The 22,913-nt window shown below is 36.2% G+C and overlaps 1 protein-coding gene across 1 annotated transcript in view; it reads left to right on the forward strand.

The window, feature by feature from the left end:
• The first annotated feature begins 475 nt into the window (after nucleotides 1–475).
• Nucleotides 476–22,913, forward strand: part of LOC115225512 (insulin-like growth factor-binding protein complex acid labile subunit) — a 72,722-nt gene continuing 50,284 nt past the window's right edge. Inside the window, exons 1-4 of the mRNA XM_029796466.2 lie at nucleotides 476–510; nucleotides 1,719–1,790; nucleotides 8,968–9,039; nucleotides 16,345–16,416. Of these exons, the coding sequence (XP_029652326.2) occupies nucleotides 476–510; nucleotides 1,719–1,790; nucleotides 8,968–9,039; nucleotides 16,345–16,416 (251 nt within the window). The remainder of the gene's footprint in view (nucleotides 511–1,718; nucleotides 1,791–8,967; nucleotides 9,040–16,344; nucleotides 16,417–22,913) is intronic.

A 22,913-nucleotide genomic window follows, 5' to 3' on the forward strand; every position in this document is an offset into this window, starting at 1 on the left:
GGATCAAGCAGGGCTACTAGTTAGGAAAAGCATAGCTTGACGGTAGAGATAGAGCTTCGGAGAGATAATAAACAACTGGAGATCCCAAAGCAACAGTACTCGTGCGTTGTGTATGTAAGAATGAGTAAGTGTGTGTGTGTGTTGAGAGGGGCTAATGACTATGATGTGTGGATGTATTCGTGCGTAGCTGTGTGCGTCTGTAGTGTGTGGGTGTGCGGATGACTGTGTATGGGGTGTGTAGATGATATTTTGTGGTCTTGGTGTTGGAAAGTGGTTAGTGCTAGTGCTAGCACAAGCACAGACCACAAATATATACAGATTTATGTATATATTTGTGTTCCCTCAAGATCACCCAATAACCAATGTGGTGTTACACACACTGTAAGTTGTGGTTCAGCAAAGGACACAGAGAGAGTAAGTGCTAGTCTTTCAAAAAATAAATGCTGGGCTCGATTGGTTCGAATAAAGATCTAGCATGGCCATTGTGAAATTACTGAAAAAAGTACATGGGTAAACGTGTTACATACACACCACACCACACACCCACACACACACACACCCCCACACTATATATATATATAATATCACACACACACAAATATACTTATACATATTGGTATATGTGTGTATGTGTTTACCTATCTGTCTGGCGATTGATAGATATATCGATAAACTGAGACAGATAGATAGATGGATGGATAGATAGATAGATTGATGGATAGACAGATATATAGACAGATAATAGACAGATAGATAGAATAGATAGATAGATAGATGTTACATACACACACACACACACACACACCACACACACACACACACACCACACACATATATATATATATATATACACACACACACAAATATATACTTATACATATTGGTATATGGGGTATGTGTTTACTATTTTTTACTTGATGCGTATGGCGATTGATAAATATACGATAAAATGATAGACAGATAGATAGATGGATGGATAGATAGATAGATGGATGGATAGACAGATATATAGACAGATAAATAGACAGATAGATAGAAAGATAGATAGATAGATAGATAGATTCATGGATAGATATATAGAGTAGATTCATAGGATAGATTTGAGAGATAGATAGATGGATAGATAGATAGATAGATAGGTAGATACATGTCTCCAGTTCTAGTTTAGTCTTCTTTACCCTTTTAACTCATTTTATCAATAAACTGCTCGTCGTTAATGTATTCCTATTTCATCCTTCTCTTTTGTTATAGTTTGGGGTACGTGTATATCAGCGTCATCCTCCTCCTCATCATCATTCCAAATATCAAGAGCATCATCAGTAAATATTGTCATCAAATCATCATCTGCGCCTCGTAGTGGTCGTCACCATTATCGTTACCATGATCATGTCGTTGATCACCAATCATCATCATCCTTATCAGTCATAATCTTAAACCACAATGCAATGCCATCAGACCGAACAACCTTCATCAACTACCAAATCCGTCACCGTCAATGCCCTCATCATAATAATTATCGTTTCATCATCACTAAAACAATGCCATACATCTTCATCATTATCTTCATAATCTTCACTTATCATTTTCATAATCGTCTTCACCAAAATGTCTCACTTCTACTTATTTTTCTTCTATTTCAGCAGCTAATTCATTGGACAATAAATTTGAAATATATGACTAATCACTCTATGTTTTTTTCTTCATGAATTATCTTTCAGAGATCTATCCGATAATGCAATCGTGAAAATTGAAAATGGATCGTTTGCAAATCTTCCCAGCTTAGAATATTTGTAAGTTGAACCAGTATTGTTTATTATATATTCCTGAGTATATATTTCCTCAAATTTAATATCTTTCCATCTTTCTTTCTTAACCTTCTTTTGCCCTTCTCTAACTTTAATGTTTCGTCTTGGGCGGGAGATACTAAACAATTCTTTGATTGATATCACGTTACTCGTTTTACTCGATAAATGAGCAAAACGACATTTATCAAAGGAAAAACGACAGAAACATCCGGCAGAATGTCATAAAGGAATTAGAAACCAGCGGAGAGATACATGTACTTATCGGTATTTGAAGTGGACATGATCAAATATTCAGTGATGAGGGAAAGGATCCGAATGGATTATTATCGCAGGGTAAAAGCAATATTCAAGACAGAGCTGAATGCAAGAAACAGGATCGAAGTGATCAGTACCTATGCTGTACAAAGTCGTGGCTTACAGTTTCAATATCATTAACTGGTCAATTATTGAAATATGTAATCTTAACAGAAAAATACGAAAATTGTTGACAATGCATAGAATGCACCACCCTAAAGCAGATGTAGAACGATTTTACCTGCCAAGAAAAGAGGGTGGCCGTAACATTTACAATTGGAATTAACAATGGAATTAACGATTGACCGAAACACCTACCAAAACAACTCTCATGACTGGATGTTAAAACTTGTCTCAAAGCACGGAAACAAGAAAGTGTCATATAAAGTAACAAAACATGCAAAGGAATATAAAAGTGAATTCCAAATACAACAAATCCCAGAGATAGACGTGCTAGAAACAAGATAAAAAGAAGCTAAGCGAATGAAAGTACATGCAAAGAATCTGACTTAGATATTCTTACAGATAAATGACAAAGAAAACATCTCAATGGCAAATACCCAAAGAGAGCTAATAGTACCGATGTAGATAAAGCCATTACCCATCAATGGTTAGTGTTTTCTAGCTTAAAATCAGACACAGACGGATTTAATATAGCAGCTGAAGATCAAGTTCTACCTACAAGAAACTACCATATTAAAGAACGGCAGTCACCCAGCATGTCTTGTATGTAAACAACAAAATGAAACCATTGATCATGCTGTTTCCATGTGCAGTCTTCATGTGCATACAGAATATCTCAACAGGCATGATTGAGCAGCACATCATATTCACTGGTTAATTTGCAAAAACATAGACGTGCCACATGATGCAATCTGTGGGGACACGAACACACTCCAGCTCTTGAAGATGATCGCATTTTATCCTCTAGAACTTTGCCATTAAAAGTGACAGAAAGATAGATGCGAATAGACCAGGCATTATATAGAAAAACTACAGGAAAAAACCATGCCTCGTCATTTAAAACTGTCCCAATCGACATAAAAGTATCTGTCAAAACCTACAAAACTGAGCAAGTGTAAAGATCTTGAAATAGAAATTATCAAAATGTGGAAGTAAAACAATGCCTGTTGTCATAGTTGCCCGAGGAATTATAGCAAAAGGCCTGAATCATAACTATCTCAGATACTAGGAAACCCAAAATGGCAGCAACTCAAAAGGTAGCGCTAATGGGATCCGCCCATATCCTACGTAAAATACTGTGTATTTAATTTTAAGTTTTAAAACAAACTCATATTCTTTGAACATCATTATGGTCATCTCCTTCATGAAATTCCCAAACACCGCATTTTTTTTCCTCATCTTCCTGCATTTAATTCCGTCGATATATTAAAACTGTTATGGCTAGTCTCTTCTATTATTGAATGTGCTGATATGATTTCTCGCGTCACACCGCATTCTTATGAGCCGCCACCACAAAAAACCTATTTCCATTTGAAGAAAAGACTGATGCAATGAATACCTTATATATAGGTCGTCTAGGCTGCAGCTTTGATACCATAAAATGATCCACGAATGAGATGTATATCATCGAATCAAAACAAAGCAATTCTCTTACAATACACTACATGCATCTCCCAGAGGCAGATATAAATAAACTGTACGTCCCACGTGAGGATGTAAGAGTGCGCAGAAGCTTCTGCCACTCTCGTAAAATAAGAGTAACCATAAGGTTAGATGACAAACAAAAGAAAAGCAAAGACTCTCTATTAGTATGAAAGTTAGAAGACATACACACCTTTCTTTTTCAGTATCTTTCTAAACATTTCTTGCCACTTGTCACAGTGAGGTGTTGTGGTGCTACCCAAATCAGGTTTTTCATCACATACCTGTAAAGACAAGAAATTCTCCACCGCACTCCAATTCCGTGATGTATTGCCCTCGTACCGAAAGCCTCGCTAACGCGACATCTAATCACAGACAACCAAGATTTCTTTGAGGCTGCTTATGAAGTGCTTCAAATTTTATTTTTCACTCAGGACTACGTTGCTCAGGCTTTTTCACAGGAAATCGTTTCCTTCTCTTCAATGAGGATATTGAAATGTCATGGACGGAGAACTGCCAAATGATCCATGGCGGATGCTCTATTTTTAACTCAAGGTCTTAAAATTACCGGGAGACATTACATGTCCACTGTAGATAGTCACCTTTCAGAATCCTTGTTGCTTTCACAATTAGATTATATGTCACTCCGGTTAAATTTAAACACCTTCCCCAGGTTTTTCACTGTCTTCTAGATGATGGATAATAAGTGACCGCTACTGACTGAGGAATACCTGCTTCTGAGGCCAACTTTGTTGACTGACGAAGCTGAAACTTATGTGACTCCCAGTCATAAACTACTGAAGTAATTTTAGGATCGTCCATGCCATTATGTCAGATGTTGTAAAGAAAGTTAGGTCAAAACTACGACTACAAGTACTCCATCTTCCTCGGTATGACTCAGCTTACAGATGCAGTTTAGTATTCCCCCACTTATCACTACATTTACTTGGGTGGTGTGGATTTCTCTCTCACTCCACCCTCACCGTCATTTTAAATGGAATATTAAGGCTTCGATGAGAGTTTGATCGTATTATCTCTCTCTCTTCAACCGTTCTGTATTCGCCACCACACTACCTCTCTGATTATAGCCTGTTCGCCAGGTCTTCTTAGTTCCAGTTGATTTGAATGGTTCCAACAAGCAAAATTTGTTGTAGGTTACTGCGATCCAGCCTCTGGAAACAGGACCGAATCCGGCTTCCTTCAGTGCAGGCGCCAACAGTTGGCATTTGACTAACACAAAATTAGGATTTCATTGGAAACGCATTTGTTACTCATTCTGTCTGTGATGTACTGTGCAAGCAGGAACCTGTTGTGCTTAGATGATTTTGATATGGAATCTTCGGTATTTAGCCTAATTACAGGTCTCAAATTATTATCAAATACATTTTTTTCGAGTTCTTTCTCAACATTGCCGTGACCCCCACCTTTTATCAGGGCTAACAATCATCTCATTCTTCTTCCCTTTGTTGTAGACATCTGCCATTGCACTCACTGCTATTTATGGCAAATCATTTTAAACTGCGTAAGGCTGATCCTCAAGCTATGGCGACATCTAACCCGGCATCTCGAATACCGCAACAATTTTCCACCATTTGTAGAACTGCGTAGTTTCATTCGAGTGTTGCCGCAAGCCATCCACGTAGACGGTTAAGAGCTTCATTGTCAATGGACCACTAACCCCAAAAACTGATGCACGTAGTGTTTCCTAAACGCCGCAAATATCTGCTTAGAATCGAAGAGAACGCATCTCACCTGATTCATCAACACCAAATTGTTTTCCGTGGCCACCTTGCACCTACGCTCATTCGCCCATATGTCGGACATTGTCATTAAAGCATGCAAAACTGAAAACAATCCTCGTGTTTACCGTTGGAGAAGCGGACAAGAGTCAATCTCGTCGGTGGCAGCGCCACTTGCAGTGTATTTGGTAGCCCCTTTATTCCCTCTAGAGTGTGTTTCTGTGTAGAAATATATATAAATATATATGTATATAATTCATATTGTGTGTGTGTGTGTATCTGTGTTCCTGAGCTTAAATCTTTTTCCCTACCTCTTCATTTAGTCATATATAAATTCACATATATTTCTTCTTGTTCATATGGAAAAGTTATTACCTTCCTAATCCTAATTGATTCTTTATAGCTCTTTTCACGGTTAAACAAGCAGAAATTGGAATTTATGCTGCAACATTCAAAATTTTAATCAAGTTCAATTTAAATTTCCATGGGACGTAGATTTCATGAATATCAATGTTAATATTAAGACTAACGAAATCATAATACTCTATCATTAGTTTAAACCAAGTGCATTTAAAGAACGGTTTAAATGCAACAAAATTTATAGTTGGAATTCCGTGTTATAAAGAGTTTTGCATTTCAACGGAGGAGAAAATATCTAAATTTATTTATAAATAAATAAAGAGGTAGCGATAAAATGACTTAAGGTCAGCAAGAAAAATTGACACACAAGCATGAAATATATATATATATTATATATATATATAATATATATTATATAATATATATATATATATATATATATATATATATATATATATATATATGTATAATTATATGAATATATATATATATATATATATATATATATATACACATACACAACTTATAAACAAGGGCAAAAGAAAAAGAATTCAATGTTAAATATGCCGAAATAGACTTAATCCTCAATAACCATATAATTTATCACTATAAGCACGCGTCTCGAAAGTAAGCTGATAGAAATTTCTTAAAAGATTTCGTTATTATCGGATCGATCCCCATTTCTGAGTTAATTCATTTAGAATTTTCTCGTCATCAGCGATAAATACGATAAGAAAATAAATGAGATTCTTACTTGTGCCTATGAAAGAAGTAAACACTAAGTCATGAGCACACTTAAGTACCCCAAATATATCCAAAATAGAAATTCTGCATCATACCCCGAGACACGTGTGAACGGACTGAAAATTCTGTTAGAGAATTCTCTTATCACTAATGAAGAGAAAATTCTAAATGAATTAACTCAGAAATGGGGATCGATCCGATAATAACGAAATTTGTTTTCGAAAATTCTATCGGCTTGCTTTCGAGACGCGAGCTTATAGTGATAAATTATATGGTTATTGACGATTAAGTAATATTTCGGCATATTTAGCATTGGATTCTTTTTCTTTTGTCCTTGTTTATAAGTTGTTTGTAAATTTAACCTTTAAAGGCATTTTTTTAACGTGCTGGCCATTGATAACATTTTTCGAAAGTTTTATCCTATATTAGACGTAAATTTAATACTATTCACTTCCGGACTCTCTCACTCTATGAGAACTTTCGGTCCGATCACACCTGTCTCGAGGTATGCTGTGGAAGTTGGTGTCTTATCCTCCGATATATCGACTGATTGCCCTATTGTGGTCATTAAGGTTTTACTTTCATATCATACTACGGAAGACGGTAGAGATTATAATATTTGTATGATTGAAAAGAATTCACGCTGTTACTTATTGAATTATTTGTTGATACGGTTATACATAGGGTAAATGTGGTTGAAATTTGTGGTTTCTTTGATATCTTTGTTCCCAAACAACACTTATTTTAGTGTTGTTGACACCGCCGGATTAAAGGGTAGTGACCAGGTGTCGAAACCATAATGGTAACCGTGGCGTAGCAGAGGATACAGGTATGTTGGTTTGTTGGCATGGTTGCGGAATAGTATTATAACACACATCCTTTTAATATATAGATTGTGTGTGTGTGTGTGTTTGTGTGTGTCTGTCTGTGTGTGTTTGCGTGTCGGTAGATTAAATTTACGGGAAACTAAAAGTCGAAAACAGGTGTTAGATTCAACGCTCGGGAAAAAGAGAAATTCTTTTACTTTCGAGCCTATGCTCCTCAACAGAAAGAGAAAGGAGAACATGAACAAAAAGTGATTAAGAATCTTGTCGATTTAGGGATCAAGCATGGCAACTGGTTAGGAAAAACATAGCTTGACGGGAGAGATAGAGAGTCCGGGAGATAATAAACAACTGGAGATCCCAAAGCAATGGTGTGCGTGCGGTTGTGTATGTAAGAATGTGTAAGTATGTGTGTGTGTGTTGAGAGGGGCTAATGACTATGGTGTGTGTGGATGTATGCGTGCGTAGCTGTGTGCGTCTGTAGTGTGTGGGTGTGCGGACGATTGTGTATGGGTGTGTAGATGATGTTTTGTGGTCTGGGTGTTGGAAAGTGGTTAGTGCTAGTACAAGCACAGACACACGAATATAGACAGATTTATGTATATATTTGTGTTCCCTCAAGATCACCTAATAACCAATGTTGGTGTTACACACCCTGTAACTTAGTGTTTCGGCAAAAGATACCGAGAGAATAAGTGCTAGTCTTTCAACAAATAAATGCTGATCTCGATTCGTTCGAATTAAGGCTCTAGCGTGGACATTGTCAAATTACTGAAAGAAGTACGTGTATGAACGTGTTACATACACACACACACACACACACACACACACACATATAGATATATAGACACAAACAAATATATACATATATATATATATATATATTGGTGTATGTGTGTATGTGTTTACGTATCTGTCTGGCGATTGATAGATATATTGATAAAGTGAAAGATAGATAGGTAGGTACATAGATAGATAGATTGAGAGATAGATAGATGGATAGATAGATAGATAGGTAGATACATGTCTCCAGTTCTAGTTTAGTCTTCTTTGCCCTTTTTATCTCATTTATCAATAACTGCTCGTCGTTAATTTTATTCCTATTCTCATCCTTCTCTTTTGTTATAGTTTCAACTTTGTATATCAGCGTCATCCTCCTCCTCATCATCATTCCAAATATGAAGAGCATCATCAGTAAATATTGTCATCATAATCATAGTCTGCGTCCTCGTAGTCGTCGTCACCATTATCGTCATCATGATCATCGTCATGATCACCATCATCATCATCCTTATCAGTCATAATCTTAAACCACAGATGCAATGCCATCAGACCGAAACAACCTCATCACTACCAAATCCGTCACCGTCAATGCCCTCATCATAATAATTACCGCTTTCATCATCACTTAACACAATGCCATACATCTTCATTATTATCTTCATAATCTTCACTTATCATTTTCATAATCGTCTTCACCAAATTGTCTCACTTCTACTTATTTTTCTTCTATTTCAGCAGCGAATTCATTGGACATAATATTTGAAATATATGACTAATCACTTCTATGTTTTTTCTTCATGAATTATCTTTCAGAGATCTATCCGATAATGCAATCGTGAAAATTGAAAATGGATCGTTTGCAAATCTTCCCAGCTTAAAATATTTGTAAGTTGAACCAGTCTTGTTTATACTATATTCCTGAGTATATATTTCCTCAAATTTAATATCTTTCCATCTTTCTTTCTTAACCTTCTTTTGCCCTTCTCTAACTTTAATGTTTCGTCTTGGGCGGGAGATACTAAACAATTCTTTGATGATATCACGTTATCGTTTTACCTCGATAAATGAGCAAAAGCGACATTTATCAAAGGAAAAAACGACAGAAACATCCGGCAGAATGTCATAAAGGAATTAGAACCAGCGGAGAGATACATGTACTTATCGGTATTTGAAGTGGACATGATCAAATATTCAGTGATGAGGGAAAGGATCCGAATGGATTATTATCGCAGGGTAAAAGCAATATTCAAGACAGAGCTGAATGCAAGAAACAGGATCGAAGTGATCAGTACCTATGCTGTACAAGTCGTGGCTTACAGTTTCAATATCATTAACTGGTCAATTATTGAAATATGTAATCTTAACAGAAAAATACGAAAATTGTTGACAATGCATAGAATGCACCACCCTAAAGCAGATGTAGAACGATTTTACCTGCCAAGAAAAGAGGGTGGCCGTAACATTTACAATTGGAATTAACAATGGAATTAACGATTGACCGAAACACCTACCAAAACAACTCTCATGACTGGATGTTAAAACTTGTCTCAAAGCACGGAAACAAGAAAGTGTCATATAAAGTAACAAAACATGCAAAGGAATATAAAAGTGAATTCCAAATACAACAAATCCCAGAGATAGACGTGCTAGAAACAAGATAAAAAGAAGCTAAGCGAATGAAAGTACATGCAAAGAATCTGACTTAGATATTCTTACAGATAAATGACAAAGAAAACATCTCAATGGCAAATACCCAAAGTGAGCTAATAGTACCGATGTAGATAAAGCCATTACCCATCAATGGTTAGTGTTTTCTAGCTTAAAATCAGACACAGACGGATTTAATATAGCAGCTGAAGATCAAGTTCTACCTACAAGAAACTACCATATTAAAGAACGGCAGTCACCCAGCATGTCTTGTATGTAAACAACAAAATGAAACCATTGATCATGCTGTTTCCATGTGCATACAGAATATCTCAACAGGCATGATTGAGTAGCACATCATATTCACTGGTTAATTTGCAAAAACATAGACGTGCCACATGATACAATCTGTGGGGACACGAACACACTCCAGCTCTTGAAGATGATCGCATTTTATCCTCTAGAACTTTGCCATTAAAAGTGACAGAAAGATAGATGCGAATAGACCAGGCATTATATAGAAAAACTACAGGAAAAAACCATGCCTCGTCATTTAAAACTGTCCCAATCGACATAAAAGTATCTGTCAAAACCTACAAAACTGAGCAAGTGTAAAGATCTTGAAATAGAAATTATCAAAATGTGGAAGTAAAACAATGCCTGTTGTCATAGTTGCCCGAGGAATTATAGCAAAAGGCCTGAATCATAACTATCTCAGATACTAGGAAACCCAAAATGGCAGCAACTCAAAAGGTAGCGCTAATGGGATCCGCCCATATCCTACGTAAAATACTGTGTATTTAATTTTAAGTTTTAAAACAAACTCATATTCTTTGAACATCATTATGGTCATCTCCTTCATGAAATTCCCAAACACCGCATTTTTTTCCCTCATCTTCCTGCATTTAATTCCGTCGATATATTAAAACTGTTATGGCTAGTCTCTTCTATTATTGAATGTGCTGATATGATTTCTCGCGTCACACCGCATTCTTATGAGCCGCCACCACAAAAATCTATTTCCATTTGAAGAAAAGACTGATGCAATGAATACCTTATATATAGGTCGTCTAGGCTGCAGCTTTGATACCATAAAATGATCCACGAATGAGATGTATATCATCGAATCAAAACAAAGCAATTCTCTCACAATACACTACATGCATCTCCCAGAGGCAGATATAAATAAACTGTACGTCCCACGTGAGGATGTAAGAGTGCGCAGAAGCTTCTGTCACTCTCGTAAAATAAGAGTAACCATAAGGTTAGATGACAAACAAAAGAAAAGCAAAGACGCTCTATTAGTATGAAAGTTGGAAGACATACACACCTTTCTTTTTCAGTATCTTTCTAAACATTTCTTGCCACTTGTCACAGTGAGGTGTTGTGGTGCTACCCAAATCAGGTTTTTCATCACATACCTGTAAAGACAAGAAATTCTCCACCGCACTCCAATTCCGTGATGTATTGCCCTCGTACCGAAAGCCTCGCTAACGCGACATCTAATCACAGACAACCAAGATTTCTCTGAGGCTGCTTATGAAGTGCTTCAAATTTTATTTTTCACTCAGGACTACGTTGCTCAGGCTTTTTCACAGGAAATCGCTTACTTCTCTTCAATGAGGATATTGAAATGTCATGGACGGAGAACTGCGAAATGATCCATGGCGGATGCTCTATTTTTAACTCAAGGTCTTAAAATTACCGGGAGACATTACATGTCCACTGTAGATAGTCACCTTTCAGAATCCTTGTTGCTTTCACAATTAGATTATATGTCACTCCGGTTAAATTTAAACACCTTCCCCAGGTTTTTCACTGTCTTCTAGATGATGGATAATAAGTGACCGCTACTGACTGAGGAATACCTGCTTCTGAGGCCAACTTTGTTGACTGACGAAGCTGAAACTTATGTGACTCCCAGTCATAAACTACTGAAGTAATTTTAGGATCGTCCATGCCATTATGTCAGATGTTGTAAAGAAAGTTAGGTCAAAACTACGACTACAAGTACTCCATCTTCCTCGGTATGACTCAGCTTACAGATGCAGTTTAGTATTCCCCCACTTATCACTACATTTACTTGGGTGGTGTGGATTTCTCTCTCACTCCACCCTCACCGTCATTTTAAATGGAATATTAAGGCTTCGATGAGAGTTTGATCGTATTATCTCTCTCTCTTCAACCGTTCTGTATTCGCCACCACACTACCTCTCTGATTATAGCCTGTTCGCCAGGTCTTCTTAGTTCCAGTTGATTTGAATGGTTCCAACAAGCAAAATTTGTTGTAGGTTACTGCGATCCAGCCTCTGGAAACAGGACCGAATCCGGCTTCCTTCAGTGCAGGCGCCAACAGTTGGCATTTGACTAACACAAAATTAGGATTTCATTGGAAACGCATTTGTTACTCATTCTGTCTGTGATGTACTGTGCAAGCAGGAACCTGTTGTGCTTAGATGATTTTGATATGGAATCTTCGGTATTTAGCCTAATTACAGGTCTCAAATTATTATCAAATACATTTTTTTCGAGTTCTTTCTCAACATTGCCGTGACCCCCACCTTTTATCAGGGCTAACAATCATCTCATTCTTCTTCCCTTTGTTGTAGACATCTGCCATTGCACTCACTGCTATTTATGGCAAATCATTTTAAACTGCGTAAGGCTGATCCTCAAGCTATGGCGACATCTAAACCGGCATCTCGAATACCGCAACAATTTTCCACCATTTGTAGAACTGCGTAGTTTCATTCGAGTGTTGCCGCAAGCCATCCACGTAGACGGTTAAGAGCTTCATTGTCAATGGACCACTAACCCCAAAAAACTGATGCACGTAGTGTTTCCTAAACGCCGCAAATATCTGCTTAGAATCGAAGAGAACGCATCTCACCTGATTCATCAACACCAAATTGTTTTCCGTGGCCACCTTGCACCTACGCTCATTCGCCCATATGTCGGACATTGTCATTAAAGCATGCAAAACTGAAAACAATCCTCGTGTTTACCGTTGGAGAAGCGGACAAGAGTCAATCTCGTCGGTGGCAGCGCCACTTGCAGTGTATTGGGTAGCCCCTTTATTCCTTCTAGAGTGTGTTTCTGTGTAGAAATATATATAAATTTATATGTATATAATTCATATTTGTGTGTGTATCTGTGTTCCTGAGCTTAAGTCTTTTTCCCTACCTCTTCATTTAGTCATATATAAATTCACATATATTTCTTCTTGTTCATATGGAAAAGTTATTACCTTCCTAATCCTAATTGATTCTTTATAGCTCTTTTCACGGTTAAACAAACAGAAATTGGAATTTATGCTGCAACATTCAAAATTTTCATCAAGTTCAATTTAAATTTCCATGGGACGTAGATTTCATGAATATCAATGTTAATATTAAGACTAACGAAATCATAATACTCAATCATTAGTTTAACCAAGTGCATTTAAAGAACGGTTTAAATGCAACAAAATTTATAGTTGGAATTCCGTGTTATAAAGAGATTTGCATTTCAACGGAGGGGAAAATATCTAAATTTATTTATAAATAAATAAAGAGGTAGCGATAAAATGACTTAAGGTCAGCAAGAAAAAGTTTAAACACAAAAGTGAAATATATATATATATATATATATATATATATATATAATTATATGAATATATATATATATATATATATATATATATATATATATGTATATATGAATATATATATATATATATATATATATATATATATATATATATATATATATATATATATATATATATATATAATATATATATATATATATATATATATATATATATATATATATATATATATGTATAATTATATGAATATATATATATATATATATATATATATATATATACATACACAACTTATAAACAAGGGCAAAAGAAAAAGAATTCAATGTTAAATATGCCGAAATAGACTTAATCCTCAATAACCATATAATTTATCACTATAAGCACGCGTCTCGAAAGTAAGCTGATAGAAATTTCTTAAAAGATTTCGTTATTATCGGATCGATCCCCATTTCTGAGTTAATTCATTTAGAATTTTCTCGTCATCAGCGATAAATACGATAAGAAAATAAATGAGATTCTTACTTGTGCCTATGAAAGAAGTAAACACTAAGTCATGAGCACACTTAAGTACCCCAAATATATCCAAAATAGAAATTCTGCATCATACCCCGAGACACGTGTGAACGGACTGAAAATTCTGTTAGAGAATTCTCTTATCACTAATGAAGAGAAAATTCTAAATGAATTAACTCAGAAATGGGGATCGATCCGATAATAACGAAATTTGTTTTCGAAAATTCTATCGGCTTGCTTTCGAGACGCGAGCTTATAGTGATAAATCATATGGTTATTGACGATTAAGTAATATTTCGGCATATTTAGCATTGGATTCTTTTTCTTTTGTCCTTGTTTATAAGTTGTTTGTAAATTTAACCTTTAAAGGCATTTTTTTAACGTGCTGGCCATTGATAACATTTTTCGAAAGTTTTATCCTATATTAGACGTAAATTTAATACTATTCACTTCCGGACTCTCTCACTCTATGAGAACTTTCGGTCCGATCACACCTGTCTCGAGGTATGCTGTGGAAGTTGGTGTCTTATCCTCCGATATATCGACTGATTGCCCTATTGTGGTCATTAAGGTTTTACTTTCATATCATACTACGGAAGACGGTAGAGATTATAATATTTGTATGATTGAAAAGAATTCACGCTGTTACTTATTGAATTATTTGTTGATACGGTTATACATAGGGTAAATGTGGTTGAAATTTGTGGTTTCTTTGATATCTTTGTTCCCAAACAACACTTATTTTAGTGTTGTTGACACCGCCGGATTAAAGGGTAGTGACCAGGGGTCGAAACCATAATGGTAACCGTGGCGTAGCAGAGGATACAGGTATGTTGGTTTGTTGGTATGGTTGCGGAATAGTATTATAACACACATCCTTTTAATATATAGATTGTGTGTGTATGTGTGTGTTTGTGTGTGTCTGTCTGTGTGTGTTTGCGTGTCGGTAGATTAAATTTACGGGAAACTAAAAGTCGAAAACAGGTGTTAGATTCAACGCTCGGGAAAAAGAGAAATTCTTTTACTTTCGAGCCTATGCTCCTCAACAGAAAGAGAAAGGAGAACATGAACAAAAAGTGATTAAGAATCTTGTCGATTTAGGGATCAAGCATGGCAACTGGTTAGGAAAAACATAGCTTTGACGGGAGAGATAGAGAGTCCGGGAGATAATAAACAACTGGAGATCCCAAAGCAATGGTGTGCGTGCGGTTGTGTATGTAAGAATGTGTAAGTATGTGTGTGTGTGTGGAGAGGGGCTAATGACTATGGTGTGTGTGGATGTATGCGTGCGTAGCTGTGTGCGTCTGTAGTGTGTGGGTGTGCGGACGATTGTGTATGGGTGTGTAGATGATGTTTTGTGGTCTGGGTGTTGGAAAGTGGTTAGTGCTAGTACAAGCACAGACACACGAATATAGACAGATTTATGTATATATTTGTGTTCCCTCAAGATCACCTAATAACCAATGTTGGTGTTACACACCCTGTAACTTAGTGTTTCGGCAAAAGATACCGAGAGAATAAGTGCTAGTCTTTCAACAAATAAATGCTGATCTCGATTCGTTCGAATTAAGGCTCTAGCGTGGACATTGTCAAATTACTGAAAGAAGTACGTGTATGAACGTGTTACATACACACACACACACACACACACACACACACACACACACACACACACACATATAGATATATAGACACAAACAAATATATACATATATATATATATATATTGGTGTATGTGTGTATGTGTTTACGTATCTGTCTGGCGATTGATAGATATATTGATAAAGTGAAAGATAGATAGGTAGGTACATAGATAGATAGATTGAGAGATAGATAGATGGATAGATAGATAGATAGATAGGTAGATACATGTCTCCAGTTCTAGTTTAGTCTTCTTTACCCTTTTAACTCATTTATCAATAACTGCTCGTCGTTAATGTTATTCCTATTCTCATCCTTCTCTTTTGTTATAGTTTCAACTTTGTATATCAGCGTCATCCTCCTCCTCATCATCATTCCAAATATGAAGAGCATCATCAGTAAATATTGTCATCATAATCATAGTCTGCGTCCTCGTAGTCGTCGTCACCATTATCGTCATCATGATCATCGTCATGATCACCATCATCATCATCCTTATCAGTCATAATCTTAAACCAGAGATGCAATGCCATCAGACCGAAACAAATTCATCACTACCAAATCTATCACCATCAATGCCCTCATCATAATAATTATCGCTTTCATCATCACTAAACACAATGCCATACATCTTCATTATTATCTTCATAATCTTCACTTATCATTTTCATAATCGTCTTCACCAAATTGTCTCACTTCTACTTATTTTTCTTCTATTTCTGCAGCGAATTCATTGGACATAATCTTTGAAATATATGACTAATCACTTCTATGTTTTTTCTTCATGAATTATCTTTCAGATATCTATCCCGTAATGCAATCGTGAAAATTGAAAATGGATCGTTTGCAAATCTTCCGAGATTATGGCGTTTGTAAGTTGAACAGTCTTGTTTATACTATATTCCTGAGTATATATTTCCTCAAATTTAATATCTTTCCATCTTTCTTTCTTAACCTTCTTTTGCCCTTCTCTAACTCACATTATTTCTCTCTCTATATATATGTATGTGAGTGTGTGTGAGTTGAGCGTGTTTGTGTGTGACGATGTGCGTTTACATAAGTCTTTGTGTTCTACATCACTTTTTGGTATATTGTGAAATGTGCGTATATAGTCATATGTATATTTATGCCTGAAACGTGTGGATAAATATATAGTCCTTTTATGTTTCGTCTTGGGCGGGAGATACTAAACAATTCTTTGATGATATCACGTTATCGTTTTACCTCGATAAATGAGCAAAAGCGACATTTATCAAAGGAAAAAACGACAGAAACATCCGGCAGAATGTCATAAAGGAATTAGAACCAGCGGAGAGATACATGTACTTATCGGTATTTGAAGTGGACATGATCAAATATTCAGTGATGAGGGAAAGGATCCGAATGGATTATTATCGCAGGGTAAAAGCAATATTCAAGACAGAGCTGAATGCAAGAAACAGGATCGAAGTGATCAGTACCTATGCTGTACAAGTCGTGGCTTACAGTTTCAATATCATTAACTGGTCAATTATTGAAATATGTAATCTTAACAGAAAAATACGAAAATTGTTGACAATGCATAGAATGCACCACCCTAAAGCAGATGTAGAACGATTTTACCTGCCAAGAAAAGAGGGTGGCCGTAACATTTACAATTGGAATTAACAATGGAATTAACGATTGACCGAAACACCTACCAAAACAACTCTCATGACTGGATGTTAAAACTTGTCTCAAAGCACGGAAACAAGAAAGTGTCATATAAAGTAACAAAACATGCAAAGGAATATAAAAGTGAATTCCAAATACAACAAATCCCAGAGATAGACGTGCTAGAAACAAGATAAAAAGAAGCTAAGCGAATGAAAGTACATGCAAAGAATCTGACTTAGATATTCTTACAGATAAATGTCAAAGAAAACATCTCAATGGCAAAAACCCAAAGAGAGCTAATAGTACCGATGTGGATAAAGCCATTACCCATCAATGGTTAGTGTTTTCTAGCTTAAAATCAGACACAGACGGATTTAATATAGCAGCTGAAGATCAAGTTCTACCTACAAGAAACTACCATATTAAAGAACGGCAGTCACCCAGCATGTCTTGTATGTAAACAACAAAATGAAACCATTGATCATGCTGTTTCCATGTGCAGTCTTCTTGTGCATACAGAATATCTCAACAGGCATGATTTAGCAGCACATCATATTCACTGGTTAATTTGCAAAAACATAGACGTGCCACATGATACAATCTGTGGGGACACGAACACACTCCAGCTCTTGAAGATGATCGCATTTTATCCTCTAGAACTTTGCCATTAAAAGTGACAGAAAGATAGATGCGAATAGACCAGGCATTATATAGAAAAACTACAGGAAAAAACCATGCCTCGTCATTTAAAACTGTCCCAATCGACATAAAAGTATCTGTCAAAACCTACAAAACTGAGCAAGTGTAAAGATCTTGAAATAGAAATTATCAAAATGTGGAAGTAAAACAATGCCTGTTGTCATAGTTGCCCGAGGAATTATAGCAAAAGGCCTGAATCATAACTATCTCAGATACTAGGAAACCCAAAATGGCAGCAACTCAAAAGGTAGCGCTAATGGGATCCGCCCATATCCTACGTAAAATACTGTGTATTTAATTTTAAGTTTTAAAACAAACTCATATTCTTTGAACATCATTATGGTCATCTCCTTCATGAAATTCCCAAACACCGCATTTTTTTCCCTCATCTTCCTGCATTTAATTCCGTCGATATATTAAAACTGTTATGGCTAGTCTCTTCTATTATTGAATGTGCTGATATGATTTCTCGCGTTACACCGCATTCTTATGAGCCGCCACCACAAAAACCTATTTCCATTTGAAGAAAAGACTGATGCAATGAATACCTTATATATAAGTCCTCTAGGCTGCAGCTTTGATACCATAAAATGATCCACGAATGAGATGTATATCATCGAATCAAAACAAAGCAATTCTCTCACAATACACTACATGCATCTCCCAGAGGCAGATATAAATAAACTATACGTCCCACGTGAGGATGTAAGAGTGCGCAGAAGCTTCTGTCACTCTCGTAAAATAAGAGTAACCATAAGGTTAGATGACAAACAAAAGAAAAGCTAAGACTCTCTATTAGTATGAAAGTTGGAAGACATACACACCTTTCTTTTTCAGTATCTTTCTAAACATTTCTTGCCACTTGTCACAGTGAGGTGTTGTGGTGCTACCCAAATCAGGTTTTTCATCACATACCTGTAAAGACAAGAAATTCTCTACCGCACTCCAATTCCGTGATGTATTGCCCTCGTACCGAAAGCCTCGCTAACGCGACATCTAATCACAGACAACCAAGATTTCTCTGAGGCTGCTTATGAAGTGCTTCAAATTGTATTTTCCATTCAGGACTACGTTGCTCAGGATTTTTCACAGGAAATCGCTTACTTCTCTTCAATGAGGATATTGAAATGTCATGGACGGAGAACTGCGAAATGATCCATGGCGGATGCTCTATTTTTAACTCAAGGTCTTAAAATTACCGGCAGACATTACATGTCCACTGTAGATAGTCACCTTTCAGAATCCTTGTTGCTTTCACAATTAGATTATATGTCACTCCGGTTAAATTTAAACACCTTCCCCAGGTTTTTCACTGTCTTCTAGATGATGGATAATAAGTGACCGCTACTGACTGAGGAATACCTGCTTCTGAGGCCAACTTTGTTGACTGACGAAGCTGAAACTTATGTGACTCCCAGTCATAAACTACTGAAGTAATTTTAGGATCGTCCATGCCATTATGTCAGATGTTGTAAAGAAAGTTAGGTCAAAACTACGACTACAAGTACTCCATCTTCCTCGGTATGACTCAGCTTACAGATGCAGTTTAGTATTCCCCCACTTATCACTACATTTACTTGGGTGGTGTGGATTTCTCTCTCACTCCACCCTCACCGTCATTTTAAATGGAATATTAAGGCTTCGATGAGAGTTTGATCGTATTATCTCTCTCTCTTCAACCGTTCTGTATTCGCCACCACACTACCTCTCTGATTATAGCCTGTTCGCCAGGTCTTCTTAGTTCCAGTTGATTTGAATGGTTCCAACAAGCAAAATTTGTTGTAGGTTACTGCGATCCAGCCTCTGGAAACAGGACCGAATCCGGCTTCCTTCAGTGCAGGCGCCAACAGTTGGCATTTGACTAACACAAAATTAGGATTTCATTGGAAACGCATTTGTTACTCATTCTGTCTGTGATGTACTGTGCAAGCAGGAACCTGTTGTGCTTAGATGATTTTGATATGGAATCTTCGGTATTTAGCCTAATTACAGGTCTCAAATTATTATCAAATACATTTTTTTCGAGTTCTTTCTCAACATTGCCGTGACCCCCACCTTTTATCAGGGCTAACAATCATCTCATTCTTCTTCCCTTTGTTGTAGACATCTGCCATTGCACTCACTGCTATTTATGGCAAATCATTTTAAACTGCGTAAGGCTGATCCTCAAGCCATGGCGACATCTAACCCGGCATCTCGAATACCGCAACAATTTTCCACCATTTGTAGAACTGCGTAGTTTCATTCGAGTGTTGCCGCAAGCCGTCCACGTAGACGGTTAAGAGCTTCATTGTCAATGGACCACTAACCCCAAAAAACTGATGCACGTAGTGTTTCCTAAACGCCGCAAATATCTGCTTAGAATCGAAGAGAACGCATCTCACCTGATTCATCAACACCAAATTGTTTTCCGTGGCCACCTTGCACCTACGCTCATTCGCCCATATGTCGGACATTGTCATTAAAGCATGCAAAACTGAAAACAATCCTCGTGTTTACCGTTGGAGAAGCGGACAAGAGTAAATCTCGTCGGTGGCAGCGCCACTTGCAGTGTATTGGGTAGCCCCTTTATTCCCTCTAGAGTGTGTTTCTGTGTAGAAATATATATAAATATATATGTATATAATTCATATTTGTGTGTGTATCTGTGTTCCTGAGCTTAAATCTTTTTCCCTACCTCTTCATTTAGTCATATATAAATTCACATATATTTCTTCTTGTTCATATGGAAAAGTTATTACCTTCCTAATCCTAATTGATTCTTTATAGCTCTTTTCACGGTTAAACAAACAGAAATTGGAATTTATGCTGCAACATTCAAAATTTTCATCAAGTTCAATTTAAATTTCCATGGGACGTAGATTTCATGAATATCAATGTTAATATTAAGACTAACGAAATCATAATACTCTATCATTAGTTTTAAAAGAAGTGCATTTAAAGAACGGTTTAAATGCAACAAAATTTATAGTTGGAATTCCGTGTTATAAAGAGATTTGCATTTCAACGGAGGGGAAAATATTTAAATTTATTTATAAATAAATAAAGAGGTAGCGATAAAATGACTTAAGGTCAGCAAGAAAAATTGACACACAAGCATGAAATATATATATATATATATATATATATATATATATATATATATATATATATATATATATATATATATATATATATATATATATATATATATGTATAATTATATGAATATATATATATATATATATATATATATATACATACACAACTTATAAACAAGGGCAAAAGAAAAAGAATTCAATGTTAAATATGCCGAAATAGACTTAATCCTCAATAACCATATAATTTATCACTATAAGCACGCGTCTCGAAAGTAAGCTGATAGAAATTTCTTAAAAGATTTCGTTATTATCGGATCGATCCCCATTTCTGAGTTAATTCATTTAGAATTTTCTCGTCATCAGCGATAAATACGATAAGAAAATAAATGAGATTCTTACTTGTGCCTATGGAAGAAGTAAACACTAAGTCATGAGCACACTTAAGTACCCCAAATATATCCAAAATAGAAATTCTGCATCATACCCCGAGACACGTGTGAACGGACTGAAAATTCTGTTAGAGAAATCTCTTATCACTAATGAAGAGAAAATTCTAAATGAATTAACTCAGAAATGGGGATCGATCCGATAATAACGAAATTTGTTTTCGAAAATTCTATCGGCTTGCTTTCGAGACGCGAGCTTATAGTGATAAATTATATGGTTATTGACGATTAAGTAATATTTCGGCATATTTAGCATTGGATTTTTTTCTTTTGTCCTTGTTTATAAGTTGTTTGTAAATTTAACCTTTAAAGGCATTTTTTTAACGTGCTGGCCATTGATAACATTTTTTCGAAACTTTTATCCTATATTAGATGTAAATTTAATACTATTCACTTCCGGACTCTCTCACTCTATGAGAACTTTCAGTCCGATCACACCTGTCTCGAGGTATGCTGTGGAAGTTGGTGTCTTATCCTCCTATATATCGACTGATTGCCCTATTGTGGTCATTAAGGCTTTACTTTCATATCATACTACGGAAGACGGTAGAGATTATAATATTTGTATGATTGAAAAGAATTCACGCTGTTACTTATTGAATTATTTGTTGATACGGTTATACTTAGGGTAAATGTGGTTGAAATTTGTGGTTTCTTTGATATCTTTGTTCCCAAACAACACTTATTTTAGTGTTGTTGACACCGCCGGATTAAAGGGTAGTGACCAGGTGTCGAAACCATAATGGTAACCGTGGCGTAGCAGAGGATACAGGTATGTTGGTTTGATGGTATGGTTGCGGAATAGTATTATAACACACATCCTTTTAATATATAGATGTGTGTGTGTGTGTGTTTGTGTGTGTCTGTCTGTGTGTGTTTGCGTGTCGGTAGATTACATTTACGGGAAACTAAAAGTCGAAAACAGGTGTTAGATTCAACGCTCGGAAAAAAGAGAAATTCTTTTACTTTCGAGCCTATGCTCCTCAACAGAAAGAGAAAGGAGAACATGAACAAAAAGTGATTAAGAATCTTGTCGATTTAGGGATCAACCATGGCAACTGGTTAGGAAAAACATAGCTTGACGGGAAAGATAGAGAGTCGGGGAGATAATAAACAACTGGAGATCCCAAAGCAATGGTGTGCGTGCGGTTATGTATGTAAGAATGTGTAAGTGTGTGTGTCTTGAGAGGGGCTAATGACTATGATGTGTGGATGTATTCGTGCGTAGCTGTGTGCGTCTGTAGTGTGTGGGTGTGCGGATGACTGTGTATGGGTGTGTAGATGATGTTTTGTGGACTGGGTGTTGGAAAATGGTTAGTGCTAGTGCTAGCACAAGCACAGACACACAAATATAGACAGATTTATGTATATATTTGTGTTCCCTCAAGATCACCTCTAAAAACCAATGTTGGTGTTACACACCCTGTAACATAGTGTTTCGGCAAAAGATACCGAGAGAATAAGTGCTAGTCTTTCAACAAATAAATGCTGATCTCGATTCGTTCGAAT

This window comes from Octopus sinensis, linkage group LG27 (genome assembly GCF_006345805.1).
Source record: "Octopus sinensis linkage group LG27, ASM634580v1, whole genome shotgun sequence".
Taxonomy (NCBI): Eukaryota; Metazoa; Mollusca; class Cephalopoda; order Octopoda; family Octopodidae; genus Octopus; species Octopus sinensis.